This window comes from Acomys minous (genome assembly GCF_964271855.1).
Source record: "Acomys minous genome assembly, chromosome: 13".
Classification (NCBI taxonomy): Eukaryota; Metazoa; Chordata; class Mammalia; order Rodentia; family Muridae; genus Acomys; species Acomys minous.
The window spans coordinates 55,097,749-55,117,731 of NC_140495.1; the positions used below are offsets into that span (position 1 = coordinate 55,097,749).

Genomic DNA, 19,983 nt, shown 5'->3' on the forward strand with positions numbered 1-19,983 from the left:
CAAGTGCTGGCTTTACAGGTGTGCACTGCCATGTTTGTGTGGCTTCCGAGTGTGCTTGGCAGGCGCTCCACAGCTGCAGTCCTTTACCCCGTTCACAGTGTGTGCTGAGGCGCTTCATATCTGTGGCATTCTGCATTAGAGTGTGTGGTGAGTGAGGGGGGTGGGGGAGGGGAACATTTCTAGCCACACGTTTCTAGCCCCTCTACGGTCGGCAGTGTGCCGTCAGTAGAGAAATGTTTTGCTAGTTCATAGGAGCAGAGCTGAACTATGAACACAGAATGCCCGTTTCATAGTACATTGGGATTTAGGAGGCTGGAAAAGACACTGAATCCAGTCGAGTGTTTATTATGTAGAGAGAAACAGTTACTTTCTTAAAAACCACAGCGTAGACCCAGTTATTTATGGCTGTGCCCGCGCAGAAGCTGGAGGTACAGACAATGAGGTGCTTGTCTTATCTTGTGACGCTTTCCTAGAGGAAAGCCAGGGAGAGTAGTTAACCTCAGCTGCCCTGAGCTTCCATCCGCTGTGATGTCGCAGGAGACGGAGGCCCCCAGAGTCACACACATGGCTATGGGGTTGGAGTTTTCCTTTTTCTTCTTCTTCTCCTTCTTCTTCTTTTTTTTTTTTTTAAGAAATAGTGATAACAACGACAACAACAACAATGCCTTGTGACATTTTTATGGAATGATACAGTACAGTATGAATAAGTGTCTGATTTATCCAGGCGGTCAAGACTGGCCTCAGCCAGCCGTCTCTGCTGGTTCCAATGTAGACTTGGTTGTTCCTGAGTAGTAACTTGTTTGTTTTCTGGCCGCTTGTTTGTTCACGTTTCTAATGAATCTCTTAAGTCTGATTTTTACACTGACTTTTAATTTTCTCGGAAAAATGGAAAAGCCTTTTCCTGGGAAGTGAGAGAGGTCTTAGTAAAGCGCTGTAGTGTCACTGGTCACTGTTGTCACAGTGGTCGCTGCTGTCACAGTGGTCGCTGTTGTTACAGTGGTAGCTGCTGTTGTTGCAGTGGTCGGTGTTGTCCCAGTGGTTGGTGTTGTCCCAGTGGTTGGTGTTGTCACAGTGGGCGTTGCTGTCACAGTGGTAGCTGCTGTTGTCGCAGTGGTCGGTGTTGTCGCAGTGGGTGCTGCTGTCACAATCCACAGTTACTGCTTTAGTCTATGCAGCTGCCGTAACAAAGCCCTGTAGATGTGGCTAGGGCCGTAAACAGTAGGTTCCAGAGGCTGCACATCCATGACAGTGGTACAACTGAGCTATTTCCAATATGGCTTTTCTCCTTGGTTTGTAGATGATCCTCTTTTTGCCGTATTCTCCCGTGGCCTTTCCCTGCTGGACGAACATCTGTGGTATCTTATGATAAGGTTCCAGTCCTATGGGTTGGCGGCCCTACCCTGTGTCTTTATTTACCTAATTGCTACTGAGAAGCTGTTTCTTGGAATGCAGTCTTGGCATGTGGACATCAATATATGAACGTGGGAAAGACACTTTCAGGCTCTGACTGCAGCTCCCAGTCACCTTGGGAGGATACAGCAGGAAGGATGCAAACACTCTGCCAGCATCCAGTAATTATGCCAGATGTGTCCAAACCACGGTCCCTGGGCTGCAATGTGGCCCACCCCAAATCATTGAGATTTTTTGTGACTTTTTGTTGTTAACTCGAGTTACATTAAAACAATATTTATGTATTTGTATATGTATAGGCTCACTCATGTTCCAGCGTGTGTGGAGCTCATAGCTTGGGTACCTGCTGAGACATTTCGCTGCCTCTCATCGCGTGGCTTTAGAGTGTGAACTTTGTAGATGAGAGCCTTGCTATTGCGTAGGTTGGACATGGCCCGTGAATTGTTTTACCTCTGACCTCTATGATAGATGGCAAACTTTATTTTCTCTTTAGCATTCTCAACAGTATCTGTGCAATGCACGGACTTTCAAACTGAGTGTGGCTCGCAGACGTATGTGTGCGTTAGAGATCACGGTTCTTGACTCAGTGGCTACCCTTTCCTGGAGGTGTGCTGTCCATTTTGAAATCTTTTTTTTTTTTTAAGCTCATTTCTGATGGACTGTTTTGGACTTTTAGGAAAACACTGCCTTGGTGCAGGCTCAGAAGGGCCCTACGGGATGGCACTGAGGTGGCTTTCATTCTCAGTCTCTCAGTCATCTCGGGTCATGGGCGAGCACCAGCTTGCCTTGCCCTGTGGCACTTGCACAGCCCATTCCTAGGCTTCTCTGTACAGGAAGTTGAGTTTGGAAAGTGTCCCTGCCAGGTGGAAACAGACCCCGGGGTGGGCGGGAATGTCTCCTCACGCCGACACAGTGAGGACTCGCACTCACCTCCGGCATTGCAGATGCGGTCCCATCGCACTGTGGCCCAGAGATAGGTCTTATGTATTAGTTTTCTTTTTCGTTTTGGGGTTTCTTTTCCTTGCTACAAGCATTGCGTAGAAACATTTTGTAAGAGTGAAAGTTGAGCTTTTTGTCTTTTTTTTTTTTTTTTAAGACTAGTTTCTCTATGTAGCCCTGGCTGTCCTGGAACTCACTCTGTGGACCAGGCTGGCCTCAAATTCACAGAGATATGCCTGCCTCTGCCTCCAGAGCGCTGGGATTAAAGGTGTGTATACACCCATGTTGGCTGTTTCAAGTCATGTAAAAAATATATTATTTTTAATTTTAGGTATATGGGTGTTTTGCTTGCACTTATGGCTATGTACTACATGTGTGCCTCGGGCCCATGGAGCTTAGAAGAGGGAGTCATATCCCTGGAACTGGGGTTACAGACAGTTGGAAGCCACCATGTGGGTGCTGGGAATTGAACTCAGGTCCTCTGGAAGAGCGAACAGCCTAGCTCTTGACCGCCTAGCTATCTCTCCAGCTCCTGGCTCAGCTCTTACTTCCACAGTGATGCGTTGGGGCTGGGACTTGATTATAGCTTTATTCATGGTCTCTAACCTGTCAGTTAGTAGTTAAGTCTTAGCTCCTAGGAGCTCTGATGGCGGTGGTAGTGGAAGCTTGTCCCCCAGGGCATGGAGAGATGGCTCAGCAGTTGAAAGCAAGCCCTGCACTTGCAAATGACTTGCATCCTGTACCTAGCACCCATGTTGGGAAGCTTATAGCTGCTGGTAACCTCAGCTTTAGGGGTTCAGACACCTTCTTTTGGGCTCCATGGTCACGCATACACACGCACGCATACACACACACATAATCACACACACACAATTTAATATTTAAAACAAACAAAATATCCCATGTATACCCGCATCTAGGAAAATGTGTGTAGGAAGAAGAGATTTCAGGGAGAGCCTGAGCTCCTGCTGAGTGCAGATGGTCTTTTGTGGGAAGACCACCCCCCCCCCCCCAGGTGCGTCTCAAGGATGGTTTGTCCTTCATTTGATCTGTGACCCAGGACAAATGTTTGAGCCTCTGTTTCCCTTTCGTCAGCAGTGGTGGCTGCCTTGTCTCTCTTCGGTCTTCCTTAGCTGCCTTGTTTTTATGAATGAGGAAGTACATCTGAGAAAAACAACCGAGTTCTGAAGGTTGATAAAAATGGTTCCTCTTCAGCTTCTACTTCTTCTGTTTGCTCAGTGTCGGGGCTAGTTTTATTATGATGGTAAATAAAGGCCTGCCCTCTCCAGCTCTGCAGGCTCCTGGGCCGTGGCAGAACCAGTCTGTAAAAGGAAGTGCTCTCTAAATGCCAAGGTGCCATCTGTGTTACTGTCGCCTACATAGTCAGGGGCACTGAAGGCGCAGGGATGAGTGGGTCAGAGGCAGGCAAACTGCCTGAGCCTGAGCCATGGTGGCAGCCTGTGGTGTGCCACAGCCAGCCGAGGGGCCTGGCGGGAGAGGGAGAGGGAGTGGGGGCAGGGGAGGGGGAGAGGGAGGGAGGGAGGGTAGGAGGGAGGGAGGGAGGGAGGGAGGGTAGGAGGGAGGGAGGGAGGGAGGGAGGGCGGGCCTGGACTTGGGTGATTTGATTTTGTTTTAAAATGAGCTTTCCCTGTCTGGAGGGATGTGGAGATCCAGAAAGGCTAGGGGATTATGGACAGTCCAAGAACCCTGAAGTGTATGGGAGGAAGCAGAAAGCAAGAAGAGCCTCTCACCCCAGGGCTAACTCCTAGTGTTATGCCCAGATCCCTAGATTCCCCAAAGACCACCAGGAGTCCAAAGCCGAATACAAAAACAAGGGGTCTTTATTTCTGCAGAAGTCCAGCATGCTGGGATTGCCATTTAGACAAAATGGTGGTCTTTGGGGATCTAGTGATAACACTGGTAAGACCCAAAGGGACCGTCCAGGAAGGTGTAACTGAAGGGAAGTGAAGGTCAGGGCTTTTGGTGCAGGAACCAAGCCCCAGCCTGTGAAGAGAGATGCTGGGCTGAGAACCACGCGCCTGCCTCCCCCTATGCTGGGAGGACATTGCATTTAGTGAGGACACAATAAGCTGCACTGAGTCCTTCCTGCTGCTTAACGCTCGATTTTCCTTATGAAATAGTCTGCGAGGTACTACCCTAACTGCCCACTCAGGACAGCAGCCCAATTCACACAGTCTTTGTGTCCATGGGCCCAGATCTCAAGTCCAGATTGAGTCCTCTGGCACATGGAATGCAAGTTGATCCTGTATTCAAAATGCTGGGGACCGGAAGTGCTTTGGATTCTTTTAGCTCATGGAGTACTTGTATAGACATAATCTTGTGGGGGCCTTCATCTAGGCATGAAGTTCATTTACCCCCGTCCCCCCTCCCCAGCCTGTATCTTTTTAATGTTGTACTTTAAATCATGTGCATGAAGAAAGTGTGTGGCTTCTGAGCCATCTGACATTAGGCAGGCGTGGGATTTCACTCTTGTGACGTTATGCTCTGATTCAAACCTGGGGCTTTTCAGATTCCAGGTTCCAGATGAGGGACACTAGTGTGCATTCCCAAAATCTTCTGATACCTTTACACTCAGGGAATACAGTAACACAGAAAGAAAGGAAACTTGCTTTTTAGCAAAACACACCTGCTTTGGGATAAATATCAGTGATGCTCTGGTGACACTTCCATCTCCCACTTGCTCTGAGTGACCACCACAGGAACTGTTCCTGTGTCCCCAGTGCCCTTAGCTGAGCACCTGCCCTCACTAGAGGCTAGACACAGTCCCCACGTCAGGTGCCCATCACCCGTGCAGAGGAGTAGGAGGCTCCTTGAGAAGAAACGGAGAGGCTGACATGACTCTGCCTTTGTTAACAGTGTTGCTTAATGCTTTGGTAGCATAGTGAGCATTTTAATTGCCTTCCAAAGAAATTAACTGGCACATTGTATATAACTTAATGTGTGTGTGTGTTTTAATAACATATACTGTAAGAGCTCTTTCTCTGGGTACTTGAGGGCCAATGCTGTGAGTGTCACAAAGCAGCCATCTGTGGACAGATGATTTTTTTAGGCTGCTCCTGGCTGGGTCGAGCTCTGCTGCTCCCAAGTGGTGACATTCTTGTATGGTCAGTGGGGCTTCGCAGCAGGCTCTCCCACTGTGGGACTTCGACTATGCTGTGTGAGCCTGTTCAGTGAGTCAGCTGTGTGGGCCATGCTCTCTGTTGGGATAGCTGCGTAAATACCAACATCTGTCATTGAGTGGAGGGAGGGATGCAGTGGGCATTGTCAAAGCAGGAAAGATGGCCACAGCACATCTATGGGTAACCTCTCAGTCAGCTGCCCTGTCTTTGGGGCAGTGGCATTAGTGCCTGGAGCTGTCCAGTCTGCAGGGGGAGGCTCTGGTGTTAGTGGAGAGGACCTGCTCTACAGTGGACTCACATGAACTCATATATGCCAGGAGTTGGAAAGTGAGTTCCTGCTTTAGAAATTCCTTCTTTTTCTAATATGTGTGTGTGTGTGTGTGTGTGTGTGTGTGTGTGTGTGTCTGTCTGTCTGTCTGTCTGTCTGTCTGAATCCAGGTGCAACACTGGAGGAAATCAACCAGCACTGGGAGTGGCTGGAGCAGAACCTACTGCACACCTTGTCAGTCTTTGACAACAAAGATGACATCGCCAGCTTTGTCAAAGGAAAGGTGAAGGTAGGCCCGGGTCTCTCCCCTCCGCCTAGTTTCTAGTTTCCCTCACCGCATGCATGCTCTGCGGCTCCCTGACACCTCCCCCCTGCCCCCCCCCCATGGTTTGGCTACGTTTTTGTTTTTTTGACCTGTTAGATAAAACAAAGGGAGTTGGGTTAACGGTAGAGTTGCCTCCTTGTTTCACATGTGCCTGGCCCTTCTTCTTCCTCTTCCTCCTTCCCTCCCTCTTGGCAATGGTACCCAGGCTTTTGTACTTGGCAGCTGTATCCATTTTCATCTTCCTGGCCCAGAGAGGCTGCACTTGCACAGGTGGGCGTACTTTTTGAAAGTTAAGGTTGAGAAGCAATTGAGGGAGGCATCCTGATGGCAGCCCCTGCCTCCACCAGCAGCGCAGCAGCGAGCACACCCAGGCTCACGTGTGTGTAATGTGAGATAAGTACCTGCACTTATTTGCAGTCTTGAGGTAGAAGGAGAAGGCAGGGTCTTTCTCTGTTGTCCTCAGCTCAAAGTAACCCTCATGCCAGAGCAGCGTATTTGGCCTCAGATTTAGATTCTCAACACTGTGGAGCTAACTGCTTTAGAAAGCGCATCTTTCTGATAGAAAGCACATCTCTCTGACACACGTGGAGGTGCCCAGCTGCAATCTCAGCACTGGGGAGACTCAGGCAGGAGGGCCGCAAGCTAGAGACTACATGGGCTCTGTAGCCTGGGCTGCAGATGAGTTGGAAGCCTGGGATGCAGGAGATGGGGTCTTGAAGGCAACAAAACAAAACAAAACCAGACTAGTCTAGCCCCCAGGAGGCAGGGCCATGGATGGAGGAGTCCGGGGGTACAAGTAGACATTTGCCCTTTCTTTCTTGCTGACCAGATCTGAAGGGTGATTTCCTGTCTGGTTTGGGCATTTGGCTGCTCCGTAACTTCTTCAGCTGTGCCTATGCGTAGGCGCTGGGGCACATGGGAGTCAAGAGGCTACAATGGCCCCTGTTGCAGCTCTACACGCCTGACTAAAGGCCTTCCCAGGGCAAGGGCAAAGTGAAAGTCTTCAAAGAATTCTCAATCCTTATCTTACGCTTCACAGTGTCAGATGGGATTTGTAAAATAAAAACGTGATGAAGAAATTGAAAATCACTTATTTTGATAAGCTTTCATATTATGTGTGTGCGCACGTACACACATGTGCGATACACACGTGTGAACGTGGGTGTGCTCTCCTGTGTGGTGCTTGTGGAGGCAGCAGCTGCTGTGAGGATGCTTCCTCAATTGCTTCTCCACCTTAACTTTTAAAAATTACGTCTTTTAAGTGTTTAAATTGGTGTGTGTTGGGGGGCATGCAGGTGCCGGGTGCACATGTGGCGGTCAGAGAACAGCTTGGAGGAGGAGGTGTTCTCTATTGTGTGGGTCCCAGAAATTGAACTCAGGGCTTTAGGCTTGAAGGCAGCCAGCCCCCCTCCATCTTGCCGGTTTCTCTACCTTAACTTATGAGACAGCGTCTCTTAGTAGGCCCAGAGCTTCTGTTCTGACTAGCCTGGCTAGCCAGAGAGGTCCCTGGGATCTGCCTGTCTCCATCCCTCAGTGCTAGTCTCATGGGAGTGGCTGCCACATGTCGGTTGGGGATGCAAACTGAGGTCCTCACCCTTGCACAGCAAGCATCTTTACCAACCGAGCCTTCTTTTCAGCCCATCATTCAGGCTTATTTAAAAAAAAAAAAATTAGGTCTAATTTCTTAGACAAACTGTACAGTGAAAGTACCTGGTAACGACCCTAAAAGTTGCCTCATCTAAGGAACATGCATGCTCATAAAGATGTACACACAGACCAAATGGGTAGAAAGGTCATTTTTATAACTAGAGTTTTCAAATTAAGTCAATTAGATGAGGCCTGTGAGCTCCTCCTTGCTGTTTACCTGGAAATGTCAGGAAGCTAAATGTGGTTATTTGAGATAGGGTATCACTGTTCAGCTGTTCCGGCCCAGAGCTTGCTGTGTGGACCAGGCTGCCCTTAGGTGAGAACTCCCTCCCTCCCTTCCTCTTCCTCCTGAGTGCTGGGATTAAAGGCATGGCACATGCCGCCACACCCTGTTTTTCACTAAGTACTTATTTATTTATTGTGGGCATATGGGTGTTTTGTCTACATGTGTGTCAGTTTACCGTATGCATGCCTGGTGCCTGCAGAGGCCACAGTGGGGCACCTGCTCCCTTGGGACCGATGTTACAGATGGTTGCGAGCTGCCATGTGGGTGCTGAGAATTGAACCATAGTCCGCTGCTAGAGTAGCCACCGTGCTTAACCACTGAGCCTTCTTTCCAGCCCAAGAAAGATACTTTAATTGAAAAATCTTAGCAGTGAGCTCCCAAGATGGGGAATCAGAGTTTTGTAGCCATGAACTTCTGACCTTTAAAGGGACATACCTTAATTCTAGATCACAGTTGTGCATTCAGGCTCTGTGTGCCGTTCCTGTCTTCACACCTGAAGGCCACGGACGTTCTCAGGGCCCGGGGGAGCTTGTCCTGCTTTCCACTTTACGTCAGCAGAGTGCACAGAGGTAGCTGCTAGGTTAGCAACATTTTCAATTCACATAAAAATGTTTTTACTCCATGTATTTGTGAGCAAGTGTATACATGCCACAGTATGTGCAGGGGTCAGAGGACAACTTCTGGGAGTCAGTTGTGTCCTTCTACCCGGTGTTGGGATATTGGGGATCAAACTTAGATCCTCGGGCTTGGCTGCAAGCACTTTTACTCACTGAGCCATCCTGACGGCCCTATGTCAATATACTGAGCCTGAAAAGGAAGACACTTTAAAGTACTAATGTTTAACCCAAAAGTTCAAGAACGCGATTTGGTTCTTACGTCCTTGGGTCAGTTTGTCCTCTGTTGCTATAGCAAATATCCAAGGAAATCTCTTGCCCGTCTGTCCTTCCTGCTTCCTGGCCTCTCTCCCCTTCCGTCTAACTTTTGCCCGGCTGGCCAGGTAAGCGGCATCTCTCCATGCCCCAGGCTCTGATTGCGGAGGAGACCAGCAGCAAGCTGGCGGAGCAGGAGGAGGAGCCCGAGAAGTTCCGAGAAGCTCTGGTGAAGTTCGAGGCCAGGTTCAGCTTCCCCGAGGCGGAGAAGCTGGTCACATACTACTCCTGCTGCTGTTGGAAGGGCCGGGTGCCCCGCCAGGGCTGGCTGTACCTCAGCATCAACCACCTCTGCTTCTACTCCTCCTTCCTGGGCAAGGAACGTAAGTGTGGCCGAGCCAAGAGCCACTGGGTCCTGAGTTCACAGAGCGGCACCCCTTGCGCATGCTCAGCCCCTCTTTTGAGAGAAGCTGTAAATAGGAATATTTTCACAGCATCCATGGTCTATTTCCTCATGATTCTTCCAGTTAATTGTGCTTAACTGTGTAACTTCTCCCACAAGGGGCCTTGACTTAGGGAGGGCGTGTTCTTCTTGCTGCCTTTAATATTTCTGTGCAGCAACAGTGTCTCCTACCAGGTTCTTAGTACTGTAGATGGCTTTGAGAATGCAGCGTCTTAGCTAATGACTGAATAATAGTTCTGCAAGAGAATATGACTTTCCCAGGTTTTTATTTTATATCTGTGGGCATTTTGCTTGAATGTGCCTGTGCATTGTGTGTACCTGGTGCCCACAGAGGACAGAAGAAAGTGTCTGGGGCTGGGAGTCGAACCTGGGATCTCTGAAAAAGCAGCCAGTGCTCTTAACATCTGTTCCAACTCTCCAGCCCTGAGTATGTTTGTGTGTGTGTGTGTGTGTGTGTGTGTGTGTGTGTGTGAGAGAGAGAGAGAGAGAGAGAGAGAGAGAGAGAGAGAGAGAGAGGCAGACAGACAGACAAAGAGAGACAGACACAGAGACAGACAGAGACACAGAGACAGAGACACAGAGAGTGAGAGAGACAGACAGACAGACTGACTGACACTATGTGTGAAGACACAAAAGTAGCTAAGAAACTTCCAGTCAAGGATGACACAAATGGTGTCTTTTTAAATTAGCAGAGCCCTGAAAACAGCATCGCAAAGTAAACAAAAATGGTGGAAGTGTTTGTTAGCTACTTGATCAGCCGGAACCATTTTCCTGATTACTGATGTTTACTGACGTTGCACGGCTCCTTAAGTATTCTGGAGAAAGTCTGCAGGGAGTTAGTTCGGCATTCCAGACTGATGTGCCCTGGATGTGTACGGTACTTGGGGGTGCGCAGGAGCCAGCACCTTGGGATGTTTTACACACCTTTGTAAGACACACTGGAATCAGGTTGTGAGTTCGCCAGCAGCCACCACACGGTCCGACACTGGTCTCCCTGCCTTGTCTCAAAAGATATTTGTCCTTTGACTGCCACCTGCTGCTTGACTCAAGTTGGCTGCTATGGGTGGCTGATGTGCATTCGCCCTTCTCTCTTACAGTCAAACTTGTGATCCCTTGGGTGGACATCCAGAAGTTGGAGCGAACGTCCAATGTCTTTCTCACGGACACCATCCGGGTCACCACACAGAGTAAGGAGCGCGACTTCTCCACGTTTTTGAACCTGGATGAGGTGTTTAAGATCATGGAGCAGCTGGCAGATGTGACACTCCGGAGGCTGCTGGACAGTGAGGCCTTCGATCTGGACCCTGATCTGCAGGAGCCCAGCCAGATCACCAAGAGGTAGGGGCTCCAGCTCACGCTTGCGTGTGCTTTCCTCCATAGCTCGGGGACATGGCTTTCCCTCCATCGTCCTAGGTCATGGGCTCCAGGACTTCTGTGGACAGCTGACCCACAGCTGTGCAAGGCCCTTCTGTAAAAGCCCAGATGCTGTTGGCATCTCTGGGGGACTTGCCATGCCTAACACAATGTCAATGCCGTGCAAATAGCTGTCATACTATACTGTTTAGGGATGTGCACACATTTGGTACAGAGAGGAGTTTTTCTGAACATTTGACTGGCTGTTGGTTAAATCCAAGGATATGGATGGAGCCTATGCGCACCGAGGACTGACGTACCAGCCGTGCCTTTCCATGGCCGTGTCCCTCAAGCTTGCCTCTGTGGCTAACCTCTCATTTCTTTATTCCGTTTTTATTTTGTGTCTGAGTGTGCATGTGTGTAATGACACACACTGCAAGAGTGTAGAGGTCAAAGGACAATTGGAGTCAGTTTTCTCCCCCACCATGTGTGTCCCTGGGATCAAATCATGTGGTCAGGCTTGGTAAAAATGTCTGTACCCACCACGCCACCTGGTGCCCTCCATCTTTGTGGTTGCTCCCGACAGATGACAGAAGTAGAAATGGTGACCGCCATGCCCCTCACTTCCTTTATGTGGTGCCCATGGGTTTCTAGGGACCTAGGCCCCTCTTAGTTCAAATATTTCATAATGCGGCCACCCTCATGGTAGAAATCGGTTGTTCACTCTATCAGTGTCCGTGAAGACACTTACTGTTTAATGGTGCTGGACGTTAACCCCAGGGCTTTGTGCACGCTGGCTCGGGATGTGCTCTGCCACCCAGTCACACTCCCAGCCCTCCCGTCAGGCTGTCATCCTCGGGGAGATAGGGCAGGGCAGCTGGGTTATTTTGATTCTTTTACTATGGAGCCTATAGACTTTGCATACATTGAAAGTGACAGGCTTGGAGGCTGCTTTGTGAGGTAGTTGTTCACATTGTTGCTTTAAACAAGCTCAGCTGGGCAGGAAAGATGGCCCAGTGGTTAAGAGAACTGTGCTCTTCCAGAAGTCCTGAGTTCAATTCCCAGAAAACACAGGGTTGCTCACAACCATCTAGACTGGGATCTGATGCCCTCTTCTGGCGTGCAGGTGATGTGTGGATAGAGCACTCATACACATAAAATAAGTAAATCTTTAAAAAAGAAAAAAGAAGAGGAGAAGAAATCAGAGTATGATTGTGCACCCCTTTTAATCCTAGCACTCAGAAGGCAGAGAGAGGCGGGTGTCTGTGAGTTCGAGGCCAGCCAGAGCTACATAATAAGATCCTGTGTCAAAACAAAACAAACGAAAGAAATAAAAAAAACTAATAAAAATTATTAAGAAAAAATAAACTCAGCTTCACCACCTGAAGCTCTGAGCGGTGTTTGTTGGAGCCTGATAGGTTTTGAGCTTGGCGGGTCCTGGCTGAGTGTAGCCCTGTGGGCTCGTCCTGCGACCTTCTGTGTGGTCAGGAGTTCCCATGTGGCTGTGGAGCCGCTTGCTGCGATTGGGAGGCCGCTAAACATTCAAATCCCTTTTCATAGTGCATTGCACAGAACAAACCCTAAGTGTGCACACAGGTCAGTAGCTTCAGTCACACTCACAGCGCATGCACTGTCCATTGTAGAACCACTCTCAGTGACAAAGTCATCCCCTGCTGATCGCTAACTCGCCGCCTTCCCGCTCATCTCTGGGAAGCTGACCAGGCCCATTAAGATGGTGGAATCCTCAGCTTTTGTGCTTTTGCAGTTGACTTGTGTCACCTAACGTCCTCAAGGTTCAGCTGTGTCATGGGATTTCTAAGAAACACACCCTATCCCATATGCATGTGTGAGTGTGTGTGTGCATGCACACGTGTGTTTTAGGGAAGGGAAGAGGTGCTGTTCCTCAGGAACACCCTCCACCCTTTTGTTTGACACAGACTCTCTGGCTGCTCTGGAGCTCACTGAGGCTGCCAGGCTGGCTTGCCTGCACCTCTGAGAGCTGCTTGTCTTCTCCCTAGCAGTGAGGTGACAGGGCCGCTGTGCCCTACCACCTTTGTGGGTTCTGAGGGTTAATCTCGGGTCATCGCGCTTTCAAAATAAGCTGCTTACTGACTGGCCCTTCCCCAGCCTCCCAGAGTTTACTGAGGCACTAAGTAATATTCCATGTCTGTACGTACATTCGTACCCTAAGTGCACCAGTGTTTACCCTCTTGCCCGTTGGTGCAGTGATAGAGAAAAGGGGCCCTTTTAGGGGTATCAGTGTTTACAGTGTGCACTCACGCCCAGGATTCAGGGAGAGTCGCCAAGTCCTCCTGCCCACCCCACCCACCTTCTGCCCTGGGTACCACAGGGAAGAAAAGGAAGAAAGGACTCCTGCTGTGGCCAGTGGGCCCATCTGTGGCCAGGGCTGCACTGCCACCTAGGCTGGATTCTGGTTTCCAGCTGTGTCCCCACCTGTCCGTTACCTGGTGAGGAACTTTCTCTTAAAGCGAAAGGCTCTGGTTGCCTGGCCTTGGGGTGGGTCCCATCCGTGGCTTTAGCCATGGAGACCAGGCCTGTGGGTGTAAACAGGTAATGACTCAGGCCTCTTGGCACCCTGCCTAGAGGCAGATTTCAAAGTTTAGGAAAACAGTCTCCCCAGCTCAGAGCCAGACAAGCTGAATGCCCTTCCAGGTCTTTCCTTGATCCATTTTCACTTCCCTTCCCAGAGGACAGCTTTCCAGTGGTGACCTTTAGGGTTAAAGGTCCAGGTTACTACATGTCTGTTTACCTGTTAGTCACCAGTCCTGTGGTCATTCCACTGGGATTTGTGGTCCCTCCACTAGAGGGAGAAGGGGTGGTGCTTTACCATTGCTGCCGCCGCTCCCCGCCCCCGCCCCCCCATCCGATGGGGGAGTGCAGAGAGCCCAGAGGACCTGGACCACCAATCCTCAGCTTATCATTGCTGCTGAGCTCAGGAGGCAGGGCAGTGGTGGCGAGGAGGTGGCGGGCAGAGGTGGCAGTGGCAGAGGAGGCAGCAGCCGCAGTGGTGGTGTGGGGAAGGGAGGATGCTGCCTCGGCAGTAGGAGAGCAGGGAATAAACTGATCACAAAATTCGCAGACAAAAAGTGCTTATCCCAACTTTAGGATGCGGTCAGATATCCAGCCATTTTGTATAGAGGGCAGGGGAGCTTGGAGAGGCAGTGAAATGGGCGGTGAGCCTCTTCTGGTCTCTGACACGGTTAACACTGGGGCGCAGTTATGTTGTGAGAGGGGACTGCTCTCCTCCCGCTACTTCCTAGGGCATGTGTCCTCAGCGGTGAGCCCCTGCCTCCACCCTTCTGTCTCCACAGACCCCGTTGGCCTTATCCCACCGACCCAGTCTTCTTTCCTGCCCTCCTCCCTTGGGCGCACCAGAGTGCCCACTTCCCATCCATTATATCAGAGCAAGCCCTGTGCTGGGAACAGGAAGACACCTGGGAAAGCGCTGACCCCACTGGGCGAGAGTAAGACCACTACCACAGTTTTTGAGGCAAACTTGAAGCAAGATTTATTAAATACTGGCCAGGACCATGGATGTTGGCCTGGTCCATACCCAGGATTCCTAGAGTATGTCCCCAAAATACGTTAGTCAGAGGCTCATAAAGGCAGAACCCACAAAACCCACGAATGCTCCAACCCTTTAATACATTCCCCGTGCTGTGGTGACCCCAAACCATGAAATTGTTTTCATTACTACTTTACAACTATGATTTTGCTACTGTTATGACTCGTAATATAAATATCTGTGTTTTCCAATGGTCTTGGGCAACTCCTATGAAAACGCTTTTTTGCTCCCAACACGGTTGCAACCCCACAGCCTGAGGACCACTGGGTTAGAGCCATTTTTGTTTTATAGATCTCTTAAGTACAGTAATTTAAACTTAAAACAAGTTAGCCATCACTAAAGAGGTATCTGTCAAGGGAAGGCCTGCTGCTCGCCTTCGCAGCCCTGTAGACTCTGTGCTGCTCCAAGCTTATCGGCTAGTCAGCTCAGGGTTTCTCCTGGGCAGCACGGCCAGGCCCTGCTCCTTTGGGAGCCAGTGTGGATGATTTCCAAAGACCCTCAGAAGCTACTTCTGCTAAGCCATGCTGATTCCTCACTTGGGCCCACGGGCAACTAAGTACAGAGGGAAAGCCTGACGTGTGTCTGCTTTTGTCTGCACCTCAGTTGTAGGTGTGGGCACGAAGTGTTATTCCTAAGCTTGGACCCCAGGGACAGCACCTCATAAGGCAGTGAGTGGTCAGTGAGGCCATGTCTCCCTGCCCTAGGCCTCCCTCCGGAAGCTCATGTTAATACGCTGCAGAGGGACTTGGGGTCAGTGTAGCCCTTTATCTGTTCCTCTTCAGGGGGCCACATTGAGTAACCTTCTGCTTCCCCATCACTTGTTTCTCTAGTTGGCACGTCAGGGTGGGAGGTTGAACTTAGCTTTTTGATCCATGATTACCCAGGCTCTGGCCTTGACAGTTGGCATTGCTTTGAGTGAGAAGGAACTCCTATGTGTGGGCCAGCGCACTGAGGAACAGCAGCATCTGCCCTTGCAGCCCTGACCCTATGCTGCTGGTTCTTGGCATTTCCCAAAGATGCCCAGGTCCGGAGTGGCCGCACAAGGCAGAATTGCTGAGAGGACACGCCCCTATGGAGGCAGGTTGACAGCATAGGACTTTGGCACGAGACACGGTCAGTCAGGTGTCCTGGAGAATCACGGCTGGAGATCTCCACTGCTGAGCTCAGGAAGAAGCCAGGCTGGCCAAGCCTGTCACCTAGCCTGAGCTTGTGGCAGCTGCTGACACAGTTGTATCCTGTATGGCCTGAGCGAACAGGTGGATTGAGAGCTGGCCTCTCAGTCCAACGGAGTTCATCCAGAAAGCATTCTGGAAGGTTGATGGAGAAGAGAGAAAGAGAGAAATCTGGTTGTCTGATCTATGAGAGACAAATCTTATATGGTCTGAAAAAATTTTAGATTTGTGGAGAAAGTAATAAATTCTTTGTCTCTAAGTTTTTGGTTTAGTTTGGTTTGGTTTTTCGAGACAGAGTTTCTTTGTGTAGCCTTGGCTGTCCTGGACTCACTTTGTAGACCAGGCTGGCCTCGAACTCACAGCAATCAGCCAGCCTCTACCTCCTGAGTGCTGGGATTAAAGGTATGCACCACCACGCCTGGTGCCTCTAAGTTTGGGGATTGCTTAAGTTTCTAAATTACTGAAGCCTTAGGAATGAAAGCTAAGTTTAACAAAGATGTACGTTGAGTCTTGATCTAGAACCCTCTGGTTTGAGTCATGTCCATGCTCACAGACGCTTCTTTGGAGGCTGCTGGCCTGAGCTGGCTGGTATAGCCCAAGTATTAGCTCATGACTGCTCGTCTTTCTATAGGACAGACAAAGGACAGACTGCCATCCGCTGGCCTTTCTATAGACAGACTGAAGGACAGACTGCCATCCGCTGGCCTTTCTATAGACAGACTGAAGGATGGACTGCCATCCGCTGGCCTTTCTATAGACAGACTGAAGGACAGACTGCCATCCGCTGGCCTTTCTATAGACAGACTGAAGGACGGACAGCTGTCTGCTGGCCTTTCTACAGAAGGGAGTGCTGGGCCCCATGTCAGCCCTCCATTTACTTGTCTGTCAGATTCTAGCTCTCCTCATCCTCACAGATGATTCTGTATGCAAGCCATGGCCCAGCAGGCTTCCTCTTCCCTGATGCCAGCCAGGAATCAGATGTAGCCCAAGCGTAAGACGTACTATGGACTGCCCATCAGTCATGTGGCACAGGGCCTCCCGTTCCTCTAACAAGGACCCTTACTCTGCCGTATTGGCCTGCAGTCTCCGCAGAGCCCCCACCACACTGCTGTCTGTCTGTCCATCTGTGGCATTAGGGCTTCTTTACTCAACCCCAAGCCTTTTTATCTGAAAAGGAAGGGGCGAACACTCCCTGGCCGATAACATCATGTGGAGCTGGCTTCTTCCTACACAGGTCCCTGCTGTTGTCTTAGCTGTGCAGGAGGAATGAGAGGCATTTGCCGACTGCATGTGGCCGGACTCAGGCAGCCGACTCCGCGTCTGGCCCATACTCAGCATATTTAAGCATCACCCACATGCCGTGTGCATTAGTGCCTTCCTTCTCACTTGGGGATGAGTAGTTTCCATCCAATTAAAGGGACATGACACATTCTATTTAGCTATTCATCAGTCAATGGCTCTTTGGGTCACTTTTTGGTTACTGCTACCGTTGACATTTGCATGTGGCTTGTTAGCAGGCATGTGCGTCTCTTGTTTGTCTAGCCCCAGCAGTAGAATTTCTGGGTAAACGGTGAGTCTCCTTTAAGCAGTGAGATTGGCTTCCTACAGGAGCACATCACTTTACACGCCCCCCCCGCCCAGCAGTGTGTGAAGGCTCTGACTCGCCACATCCTGGCTAACACTTGAGTCTTAGTTAGGGTTTCATTGCTGTGAAGAGCACGCTGACCATGGCAGTGCTTAAGGTGGGGCTGGCTTACAGTGGCAGAGGCTTAGTCTCTTATTGTCATGGCGAGAAGCACGGCAGCACACAGGCAGACACGGAGCTGAAAGTCCTACATTTTAATCTGCAGGCAGCAGGAGAGTGTAAGCCACACTAGGCCTAGCTTGAGCATATAAGACCTCAAAGTCCACCCCACAGAGACACTTCCTCCAGCAAGGCCACACCTGCTCCAACAAGGCCACACCTCCTCCAGCAAGGCCACACCCACTCCAACAAGGCCACACCCACTCCAACAAGGCCACACCTGCTCCCACAAGGCCACACCTACTCCAACAAGGCCACACCCACTCCAACAAGGCCACACCTGCTCCAACAAGGTCACACCTGCTCCAAAAAGGCCACACCTCCTCCAACAAGGCCACACCTCCTCCAACAAGGCCACACCCACTCCAACAAGGCCACACCTCCTCCAGCAAGGCCACACCTACTCCAACAAGGCCACACCTACTCCAACAAGGCCACACCTACTCCAACAAGGCCACACCTCCTAATAATGTCACTCATTATTGTCCGAGCATTCAAACACACGAGTCTGTGGGGGCCATTCCTATTCAAACCATCACACTTAAAATAATACGACTTTTAGATTTATGTGTGTGGATGCTTTGCTGTATGCATGTCTGTGTACCGTGTAGGTACCTCGTGTTTGCAGGGGTCACAGAGGGCATTGGCTCCTCCTTGGAACCAGAATTGTAGGCACCTGTGAGGCAGCATGTGGGGGCTGGGAGTGGAGCGTGGGTCCTCTGGAGGGGGAGGAGCCTGTGCTCCTAACCTCCGGGCCTCTGTCCAGCCCCCAGGAATGTACACCCTGATGCTGAGCTCATGTGACAATTTCTGTGGGACTCAATACGCTCCGCTTGTACCTGCTCCAAGGGTTGGCTGTGAGCCCAGAGCACCCCAGGCTGACCCAGTCTCTGGGAAGCACACCTCTGTGCACACCCTTACCGTCAGACTGGGCCAGTGGGTGTCGAGGTAGCCTAGTGAGTATGCAGGCTCACCCTCCTCTCTCCCCATCACTCCCCAGGGACCTGGAGGCCCGAGCACAGAAGGAGTTCTTCCGGGCGTTCTTCAGGCTGCCGAGGAAGGAGAAGCTGCACTCCGTGGTAGACTGTGCCCTCTGGACGCCCTTCAGCCGCTGCCACACGGCAGGGCGGATGTTCTCCTCCGACAGCTACATCTGCTTTGCCAGCAGAGAGGACGGCTGCTGTAACGTTGTTCTTCCACTGAGAGAGGTAGAGCTAGAGCCTCACCGTGCTGCCTTGCTTTGCGCTCCTTTGCCGTTGGGACCCAAGGGTTGAGTCTAGTTTCTGTTGCCCAAACAAAACATTCAAGGCCAGACGGACCTATAGAGAGAAGAGGGCTTAGCTCACAGGTGCTGTTTGGGCCCAGATCTGGTCAAGGCCTTATCAAAAATGGTGGCACCGTGGCCGGAGATACAACATGTGAGACAGCAGAGGCCAGTCCTGTTGCTGTTTGCAATCATCTGCGGTGAGCCTCTGTGGTCACATGGAGACTACATGCAGGCCTCTGGTGCTGCTGCTGTGGCGGGGCACAGGGAGGGTGTCCACATACCAGGGCTTTGGCATCTAAAGATGGCCCTCTGGCTTCTGAGGAGCTGGACTTGAGCTGCCCATTACCAGGGTGGCTCTTCCTGGTGGTGTTCCCGCAGCCTGGTTTGCCTAGAAGGGCTGAGTAAGAGAGCATTCTAACCTCCTCCTCATTGGTGAAGCCATTGTCAAAATGTATGCTGGGTAACCAAAGCTCTTCCAAGAGCTCTTGGGAATAAATTCTCTTTCATCTCCCCCCAAGAAAGAAGCAACCTATAAAAAGTGTTACCTTCAAATCCAAATGGCAAAGTTCTTGGCTTACATATACTCCTAAAACTTTAGCTAAAAAATTAAAATTAAGTACAGGTTGGGTCCCTTCTTATGTAAAATTCCATAATTCTCCTATTGGGGGTCAGAGGCAACTTGAGTTTATGTCCAGATGTGAATAGTCCTTTGCCCTCAGGTACCCAGCCATGACAGCACCAAGACCCCAGCCCAGGGCCCTCCGGTACCCAGCCGTGACAGCACCAAGACCCCGTCCAGGCCCCTGGGGCCCGGCTGCTTGTGTGCACACCCTGAGCGTGACTAGGAGGCTCAGCTCTCTCTCCCCAGGGATCTCTGAGCTCCATGTTGTTACTCTGCTCGTTTTCCAACCACTTGAGAAAGCCAAGAAAGGAGCTGCCCAGCTCCTGGGAGGCAAGGGCAGGCAGATTTCTATGAATTCAAAGCTAGCCTGGTCTACACCTTGAGTTCCAGGCCAGCCAGGGCTACATAGTGAGACTCTGCCTTCCAAAGAAAAAGAGAAGTCCAGAGAGCGCATAACATAGCTTACCCTCCTCCCCCACCTCTCTCTCTCTTTGGTTTTTTGAGACAGGGTTTCTCTGTGTAGCCTTGGCTGTTCTAGCCTCACTTTGTAGACCAGGCTGGCCTCCAACCCACAGCAATCTGCCTGTCTCTGCATCCAAGTGCTGGGATTAAAGATGTGAGCCACCACATCTGGCTTAGTTTATCCTCTTAACCACTGTTGGGTGTGCATGTCAGTGGCGCCAAGGACCTCTGTTTTTCCAACTTGAACCTTTGTCCCACTGAGACACTAGTGCCCTTCCTTCCCTTCCTCCCTCCCTCCCTCCCTCTTTCCTCTTATGAATTTGAGGTAGCTTGAGTAAATGGAGTCATGCACCGTTTTTCCTTTTTTTGT

The 19,983-nt window shown here is 50.6% G+C and overlaps 1 protein-coding gene across 2 annotated transcripts in view; it reads left to right on the top strand.

Annotated features, from left to right (window-relative positions):
• The window catches only part of TBC1D8 (TBC1 domain family member 8), a 101,917-nt gene that overhangs the window by 60,835 nt on the left and 21,099 nt on the right, over positions 1-19,983 (top strand). For both annotated transcript variants that reach the window (XM_084754423.1, XM_084754424.1), the window contains exons 3-6: positions 5,928-6,046; positions 9,039-9,267; positions 10,445-10,685; positions 18,263-18,470. In XM_084754423.1, the coding sequence (XP_084610549.1) occupies positions 5,928-6,046; positions 9,039-9,267; positions 10,445-10,685; positions 18,263-18,470 (797 nt within the window). The remainder of the gene's footprint in view (positions 1-5,927; positions 6,047-9,038; positions 9,268-10,444; positions 10,686-18,262; positions 18,471-19,983) is intronic.